We start from the raw sequence: 9,311 nt of genomic DNA on the forward strand, positions 1-9,311 counted from the left end.
CAGGGTTTCTTTAGTGGGGGGTTGAGGGAGTTGCTGTTTATGTGGCACTGTGCTGGGCTGACCTCCGAGGCACAGAAAAAATACAAACGTGGCTCCTCAAATGGGGACTTCTCAACTGTGCACGTGGAGAATGAGCAATCTAGTGTACGCCGACCAAGAGTGAAAACGTACTGGTCCGACGGTAGCGGGTTATCAGAACCTATTAACATTAGCGTTACTGAAGTTGGTATACAACCCCCCACTACTAAATTTGGCTTAAAATTTTTTTTTAAAAAAAAATGAAAATGTGTACTTAATTTTATTCATTTCAAACCTCACCTTTGCATTTTCATTTAAAATCAATTCAAGAAAAATTTTTACTGTGTGCAGTGGCTGTAGTCCCAGCTCTTGAGGAGGCTGAAGCAGGAAGACAACTTTTGAGCCCAGGAGTTTGAGGCTGCAGTGAGCAATGGGCACACTGTGCATAGCCACTGCACTCCAGCCTGGGCTATGTAGCAAGACCCCATGTCAAAAAAACCAGATAAATACTTCTTAAAAAAGGCAAATTCTGAAGAAACCTTGCTAAATATTTGAGTTTCTTTAGTGTATGTCTAGCTGAGTATTAACATTAATGCTAATAAGGAGTTTTGTAATGATTAATGGTAGTGTCATTTTTTTTTCACAAGACTATTCGGGCATGAACGTTTATGGTACATGTTCTGTAGTTTCTTACAGGCAGTAATAACTTGAAACAGAGAAGAAAGTTTTTACAGTAATCCAGTAGATTAATTGTGTATTGTCTCCAATTCTAGATGGACACTCTCAAAGCCATCTCCCATCAACGGTTTAGCTGTCTCATCTTCTATGAGCAATGAAGAGATTTCTCATGAGCATATCATTATAGAAGCAGCCGACAGTGGTCGTGGAAGTTGGACTTCCTGTTCGAGCAGCTCCCACGACAACTTCCAAAGCCTTCCAAACCCAAAAAGCTGGGATTTTTTGAACTCTTACAGACATACCCATTTGGACGACCCTATTGCTGAAGTTGAACCCACCGACTGTGAGCCCTGTCCCTGTCCTCAGGGCTGCTCTAGAACTTGTGGTCAGTGCAGAGGAAGTCTGGAGACTAATCAGTTGAGACAGAGCTGGGCCTCGTCCGGTTCTCTGTCTGACACACACGAACCAAACTATGGGACAGTGAAACGGAGAGTGTGGGCGAGTGCCCGAGCCGAGTCGTCTGAAGGCTTGGACCCCAAGGATGCCACTGACGCAGTGTGCAAAACTGTCACTTCTAGTACTGGAAAGGGTTTGATTGGTAAGTTGTGTGTTTCTGTTATTTCTTTGACATTTAGAGATTAAGTGGTGAAAAAAATGTTATTGTATGTCTTGGATTTTATTATTGCAAAAATTTCTTTCCAACCTTTCTTTCCTCACTTCCTCCACAAACAAATTATTTCCCCAAAATTACTGGTTTCTCAAGGGCTTTGGAGCAGAAATTCAAGCCATTAAAATGAAAAGTCTGGTGTGAAGATACTCAGTTAGAGGGACAAGTGTGTCTTGTCTTGTTTTTAAGATCCTTTTGGTTTCATTGAGGAATATCATTGCATTACTATCCAGTAGTAATAAAGGGATTCTTATCTTTGCCACCTCATAAACTGCTTTGATAATGGCTGTGCATACAGGGTAGAAACATTGAATACGCTATTAATTTTAGGTAATAAAAGTGAGGGAAGATGTGATAAAGAAATCCAAAACATTTTTCAGTATACCCTGCCGGTGTGCATGCTGAGGATCCCAACTCCTGTTCGTGGATTCCATTCTAAGCTTTCTTAGTGTATTCTTTTACTATTTAGCCATCGAATACTTTTTTTCCCATTTCTTCCCTGAATTGTATAAATACTTGGATATAATAGCCCCTGCTTTTCTACTTATGTGGAATGACCATATTTTGAATATATATTATCATAATCAACTCCTAATTCTAAAGAATATTCATGATGTCACATTTAATTACTAAAAACGAAAAAGAGAAATGTGCCGATTTTATAGCTACTTGTCAAATTGCATAATACGTTGGGTTTTTAGCTCATTCGTTTTTTCCAAGGATTTTGTTGTTGTTGTTAAAGCCTTTTAGGAGGCCGGGCACAGTGGCTTATGCCTATAGTCCTAGAACTCTGGGAGGCTGAGGCGGGAGGATCCTTTAAGCTCAGGAGTTAGTCCAGAGCCCAGCCTGAGCAAGAGCAAGACTCTGCCTCTACTAAAACTAGAAAAATTAGCCAGGTGTCATGGCACACACCTGTTCTCCCAGCTACCCGGGAGGGTGAAGTGGAAGGATTGCTTGAGCCCAGGAGTTTGAGGTTGCTGTGAGCTAGGATGACGCCACGGCACTCTAGCCCGGGCAACACAGTGAGACTCTGTCTCAAAAAAAAAAAAATCTATATTCCCAATGGACAAGACATTTTTTTTTTTTTGAGACAGAGTCTCACTGTGTTGCCCGGGCTAGAGTGCCGTGGCGTCATCCTAGCTCACAGCAACCTCAAACTCCTGGGCTCAAGCAATCCTTCTGCCTCAGCCTCCCGAGTAGCTGGGACTACAGGCATGCGCCACCATGCCCGGCTAATTTTTTCTATGTATTTTTAGTTGTCCAATTAATTTCTTTCTATTTTTAGTAGAGACGGGGTCTCGCTCTTGCTCAGGCTGGTTTCGAACTGCTGAGCTCAAACAATCTGCCCACCTCAGCCTCCCAGAGAGCTAGGATTACAGGCGTGAGCCACCGCGCCCGGCTGGAATATAGATTTTTTTAAATTCTTCATTTCTGGGTGACTCTGGGCAGATCGCTTACATTCTTCATTTTTGTCGTGTTGCTCTTGACAGCCTCTCCACCACCAGCTGCCCGGTGCAGCCTCTCCTCATGTGGGAATGGAAATCCTTGCTGACTTTGATAGTACATGCAAATTTTACTGGTAGCATTGTAAAAATTTCAATCTGGACAAACCTAATTCTCTAATGGGTGAAAGAGTGTTAGAATTATTTAATGGTATTTTTAAATATATTCTGCTTGTATGTAGGCATTTTTTGTGTTTTAAAAGTCTCTTGCATGATCAGGATACTCAGAGCCATTGCCCTGTGGGTCCTGTGGCTTGGTCTTGATTTCACAGAACTTCCTCTCTAACCTATTTCCGATGCCTTCTGTAGCTTTTCCTTAGGCTTACAGATTTAGGGAAAAGGATTTAAAGTCACCATTATTTTTAATGTTCACTGAAAATCAGAGAAATTTAATTTGAGATGAATTTCCTAGAATTACGGTTTTTTCTTCCCTACTTAATCACAGTGCAGAAGTTAGAAGTAAGATTCTTGAAGGAATTGGTTCCTCTGTACCAGGAAAGTTAAGTTGTTTCTGTATCAGCACCGAGAACGAGTTTGCCCAGGAGTGCCAGGAAACTGGTTCGTGTCTCAGGGACAGGGTGAAACAGCCCTTCAACAGACGGCCCAAACATTGCCTCTGTGAAAACTCTCTCAGTTAATAGAAAATGGATGTTTAGGGTGAACTTTTCAATGTTTCTGACTCAGTCCTCTCTAAGGTTGGGGTCACTTCAGGAGTTGTTGGCGCTCTCTGTGACACGAGCACTCAGCGGTCATCTCCTTCAACTCTCTCTTGTTATAGTTAATGTTTATAGACCTTAATATAGCTTATGTATTTTAAAAACAGGTTTAAATACTAAGTTCATTAAACTTTTTAAAAATGTTTTTAATCTACTGCCATTCAAATTTATTCATTTTGTCTGTTTTTTAAGTTCTGTTTTGTCATTGTAATAAGTTTCAATGTTTTTTTCATTTCTTATATTTTTCATTAACATTTCCATTGCTTATTTTTTATGCCAGTGTACTGTGTCACCTCACCCAAGAAGGACGATAGGTATAGGGAGCCACCTCCCACTCCTCCAGGATATATGGGGATTTCTTTAGCGGACCTAAAAGAAGGACCCCACACGCACCTAAAACCTCCAGATTATAGCGTGGCAGTGCAGAGGTCAAAGATGATGCGTAACAGCCTCTCTGGACTGCCACCAGCTTCTCTCAGTAGCAACCCTGTGGCCTGTGTTTCATCGAAGATTGTAACTCGGCCTCAGAGGCATAATTTGCAGCCATCCCGTCCTAAACTAGCAGATGTGACTGACGCAGATAGCGAAGCAGATGGTACGTGGACAAACTACCGTAATGGCTCTTACATGAATTGCTGAGCACAGTAAATGGTCTCTGTTCTGGTCTTTTGTGGTAATTAGTAATGGTTTCTTTAAATACCTTGAATCTCTGTTAAGTAAATTCCTAAATATGATGGCATGTTTTTTCAATGAAAAGGGCAAGCTGCTTGTTTCTGTGGGCCCAGTACCCTTCTAGCTCAAATAGAGTATCCTTATCTGGGATAAAACAGCAGCTCAGTCTCATAGGATAATTTTGAGAGGAAGCATTTGGCATTAGTGGAGTTGTGTTTACGATAATGCGTGGGAAGTTGAAACTGCATTTCAAATGCCAGATTATCTGAAATGATGCTGCCGATACAGTTCCCCTTATTAGCAAAACTCCTGACTTTGTAGCTACGCCAGTAGTTAGAAAAATGCTTTGCTTTATTAAAAGTGGTTGAAGTTTTATCCGTTTAAGCAATAGAGTAATAAAGTGATTAAGAACAATTTATGAAATTTCTGTTGTCAACCTTCAGTGTGATCAGAAATCATAAATGTCATTACAGTAAAATCTGGGCCTTGATGCAATGTTTGAGGGAATTTCCTTGTTGAAATAGACTCATTTTTGAACAGATAACTAAATTATTAGTTGGTCTTCATTAATATGCTGATCTGCCAGTTAATCGTGTTTTTATTATTTTCAGAAAATGAACAAGTTTCGGCAGTCTAGCTTTTGGACGATGCATTTGGAGACTACGGAAAGTCCTGGAGCAGTGGGCAGGACCACCTCATGATTCCGCAGGCTGTTGCCAGCAAACGGCGCGCCGCTGCCACCGCTGATCTGGAGGTTTCGTGACCTGTGCTCTGAGCAGTGAGACAGGCCTGGGTCACGCTTCCTTCCCTGCAGTTCCTGCCCTTGAGCAGTTCCTCAGCTCTGGATGCTGTGCCCACAGCCCAGTCCCCACTGTGCACGCCAGACCTGCCCTGGGACCACAGTTACAGAAGAAATTTAAACTCAATCATCTCCATGTATATCACTATAGATTTTCCTTTATCAGGTTATGTTAGAGATAGGGCATTATTGTTTCCAAGCCATAGCTTGGGCTAAAGGACAGATTCAACATGTCTGCCAATACCAAGGATATTCTTGTGTGTTTGAAAAGTAACTTATTATTTGAAGTGTTGTGGTTTTGTTTGTATTTGGGAACCCTTGTTAGCTGATACTTATGTTTGAGGACATAAAACTGTCTCTGGTCTGTCCAAACAGAAGTCATCTTTGCAGAGAAGATATGCTCGGTCTGTACAGACACATAACTTGATCTGTAGCACCGGGCAAGACAGGGTCTCGGTTTGAGTGGAGTCGGAGGTGTTAGAAACGTGATGGTTGTGGGTGGGTGTGGGGGCCAGCGAAGCTGCCATAGAGTTTCTGTCCTTTGGGAAAGGAGAGGGTTAGGGAGGGAGAGGCTCAGAACCCTGATTTCCGAAGAGTGAAATTTTGATGTTAAGTGACGTGTATACACATTCTTTCTGAAGTAATAGTTATGTTGCATTATAACTGCAAGTATAAATCCAATAAATAGAGAATGGGTTCTAGAGAGTTGTACACTGTGGAAAACTGAAAACTAAAATTTCCGACAACTCAAGTGTGAGTTCTGTTGATAAAGGAAGTGTACTCACGGTGTCGTAATCGTGCTGTAATCGTGAATCTGACCTCATGCGGTGGTCCCCAGCGTCTCCCCACAGCTCAGCACCAGGTTGTGCCCTGTCTCGATGAGCCCTGCCGCTCTCAGCCACCTGCAGTAAAACGCTGTGGGAGAAAGAGGAGCTAGAATGATAGAAATGATTGTCTCTTGGTTCTCAGTTTAGTCCTTAAGAGGACATACCTTTCCGTCCTCTCGGGCCTGGCCCTCTTAATTTAAGTAATTAAAATTCCAGTGACTATTTACTGGAGAGGTAGATTTTTCATGTTTTTACAAATATAATGTTTTTCTGTATATTAAGTTTAAATTTTTTCATTTGTCTTTTAGCGTGAAGGCAAGAGAGATTTTAATAAACTTCTGTGATTACCAAAAAAAGAAAAAGCCAAAGCCATTAATGTTCACTGCCCAGATCAACTTGAAGCCAGAAAGGGTTTACTTCTGCGTGGTGGTCCACACGTGTCCGTGTAGGTTTAGTTGGTCTGTGACTTCCTTTGTTGGAGTTTGTTCTCTTTCCTGGCTGACTCCTCCCTTTCTCTGTCTTCCTGCCTGTCCCCTTCATGTTAAAACCATACATCAGTTTGAAGTAGTAAATGGTAGTGGTTCATCTTGCCTATCAAAATGATTGTCTCTTCATTTTAGGAAAAAGAGCAAGTCTGACAAACTCCCCCGGGGAGAAAACATTTGTCTAAAATTTAAGCCTTAGAAATGAAGCCCAGGAATGTGAGAATGAGGCTAGGTGGTTCCGTAGCTTTCTCGGTCCTTTGAAATGGAAAGCAGCCGGAACCAAAAATCCTGGTTTGAAAGTCACACTGCAGTGATTTGGCTTATAAACAGTGGTCCTCCGATTACGGATTCTTTTCTTCACTGATCTACATCATTGTCGTTTTTATGTCCACAGCAAAACAAAGTGAAAGATATTTTTGCTATAACTACCTTTTTATCAGGTTTGGCTGTCTGTTCTCACTTTTTTATATCCATTACTTCAGAAAAATGTGCTGTTTGCACAGTGTCTTTATTTAGCAGGTCTTTCAAACCAAATGGAAGCCTTACCTGTCTTTGTCCTTAATGGTGTAAAAGCTGTAAATAATATCTTGCGCAGAGAGTTGAGGCCTGTGGTTTTGGACTTGGGCCTTGTAGCTGCCTTTGCTTTATCCAACTTTAACTGTGGGTGTTTGGACCAGCTGATCACATTGATCAGGAACTAAAGCCAAATGCTTTGTGGTTTGGTATGTATGTGTCCCCTAAAAAATCATGAGGTTTTGATTGTTATATTTTAATTTAGGGTACATTCCTGCCTTCTCTTAGTTTGTCATGTGACTAGAAAAACAGAAGCCTTAACCTGTATTTGCTCCAATTCCAAATCCCCATTTGTTTTGTTTTTATTTTATAAATTTACAATTTTAACAAAGAGATGAGTGCCCTCTGTCCCCACGACAACTCTAAATCTGCCAAGATTATTGAATTAGTAAACCCTCAGTGCAAAACTTTTGCCAAATAGTAAGTTTCAACAAAATCTCTTCATAATAAAAGATTTGGAGAATTAGTAAATCCAATACATGCTTCCATAAAAGTTTATTATAATTAATAGACTCTGTTTACTCCACATGATTACTTTCAGTATGATCTTTGGGGAGAAAAAGTCTTTAATGGATTTCATGAGGGTGGCAAGTCACATTATCATCATATACGTCACCCCCGAGCGTCTCTCCCAGGTCGAAACGTGACGGGGATCATGGGGGTTTCTAAGAACAAGCCTGAGCTTTAGGAAGTATTCTTACCCCTGCAGAAAAGGGAGGAGGAAAAGTTTCCTAGTATAGTTAAAACAATAATTGATATTCTAAGTTTCTTTAAAAAAAAATGTGATGTTAAAGTTTATGTATTCTTTTAGCATTACCTTAAAGGCTGGAAAAAAGGGATAAATCTTCAGAAAAGTGTCACAGTACGTTTTCAGATTTAAACTTGAACCCAGTTCATCTTCAGCTTTTGTTGTGCATTTTTAAGGCTTCTTTATTTTTGATACACAGAATGCAGTTGATCTTTTAAAATTGAAACATGTAAGCTTATCAATCAGCAAAAGACAAAAGCAAAACTGCACAGTTGTAATAATCAAATAGCAATTATACTGCACAATTCATTGATTGTAACGCAACCTGTAACAAGCAATGTTTGTCTCCTATTTTTTGATACCTCTTAAACTTACGTCTTTTAGAAAGACAGTGCCTCTGTATGCTTTTTGTATTTTTACTGAGTGTAAATATTTGTTATATTTTTGGTTAAAAGAATGTAAAAGTACCATTTATTATTATCATATCTACTAATACATTGGTGGAATCAATAAAGAATCTACATTAACCCTCTCTGCACTGTATTGCGAATGCGTGGAACAGCTGGAACAGCTACACCCAGTCATTTGAGAGTGCCAGTTTCCGATCCATGTTGGTGTGAACGCCTTATTTTTTAAGTATCCAGAGAAATGGGAGGGGTATACTTACTGATCATACAGAATCTGTGAAACACCTAGCTGTTGTTTAGGTTAAAAAGATAGTGTTTGACTGCAAACCAAATAACTGTGGCTTAAACCCCACTAGGGCTTGTTGTTGTTTTTTTTTTCTTCCTGTAACAGAAAAGTCTGCGAGCCGGCTGTCCAGGGCTGACACAGCAACTCCAGATGCCGTCCGGACTCAGCGTTTACATCTCAGGGCATCACCTCAGCGTTCAGGAAGGAGGGGAAGGAATGGCTTAGGAGAAAAGGTGCAAATGTGTGTGTGTCCCTTTTTATTAGCAAAACAATAGCTTTTCCCCAAGCTTCACTTGCATATTTCTGTTAGTCAGAACTGTGTTTATGATGGTAGCTGCCTGGGAATCTCAGCAATGATCTGTTTTATCTGAGCAATTGATGTTCCTAACAAAATCAGGATTCTTTTCAGAGAAGATGGAGAGAATAGATAATGGGCAGCTAGCTGGGTCTGTCCCAGCGTGCACGGTGCCCCCTCCTTGGGCCATATATGCAAATACAGCCTTTGCTTTTATGGGATCAGGTCCCGGGCAAAGGAGGAAATTCTGCTCCACCACACCTCTGTAAATCCCCCAGTCTTGCTGTGCGTAGCGAGGGCGACTCCCGACTCCCCTGATAGCTCAGGCTTCTGCCTTCTCCCAATTCCCCTCTTCCTAACACACCAGGTCTTCCCAGCCTTTCCTTCCCCTGACCATCTTCCCGGTCTCACTAGCTCATTTTGTAATTTAGGAAATGTGTTAAATGCCAATGTAGCAGGCTGAGTAACAACTAAACAAAAATATCAAACCCTAATCCCTGAAACTTGTGAATGGTACTTTATGTGGGAAAAGGATCTTTGCAGATGTAACTAAACTAAGCATTTTGAGATAGGATTACTTTAGGTTATCTGAGGGGCCTACATACCATCACAAGTGTCCTTATGAGAGAGACGCAAAG

The 9,311-nt window shown here is 40.9% G+C and overlaps 1 protein-coding gene across 1 annotated transcript in view; it reads left to right on the forward strand.

The window, feature by feature from the left end:
- The window catches only part of RAPGEF6 (Rap guanine nucleotide exchange factor (GEF) 6), a 213,525-nt gene extending 205,319 nt beyond the window's left edge, over window positions 1–8,206 (forward strand). Inside the window, exons 26-28 of the mRNA XM_012657631.1 lie at window positions 792–1,294; window positions 3,862–4,176; window positions 4,865–8,206. Coding sequence (XP_012513085.1) covers window positions 792–1,294; window positions 3,862–4,176; window positions 4,865–4,890 — 844 coding nt within the window. The 3' untranslated portion in view covers window positions 4,891–8,206. The remainder of the gene's footprint in view (window positions 1–791; window positions 1,295–3,861; window positions 4,177–4,864) is intronic.
- The last annotated feature ends 1,105 nt before the right edge of the window (window positions 8,207–9,311 follow it).

This window comes from Propithecus coquereli, unplaced genomic scaffold, assembly GCF_000956105.1.
Source record: "Propithecus coquereli isolate 6110/MARCELLA unplaced genomic scaffold, Pcoq_1.0 Scaffold553, whole genome shotgun sequence".
NCBI lineage: Eukaryota > Metazoa > Chordata > Mammalia > Primates > Indriidae > Propithecus > Propithecus coquereli.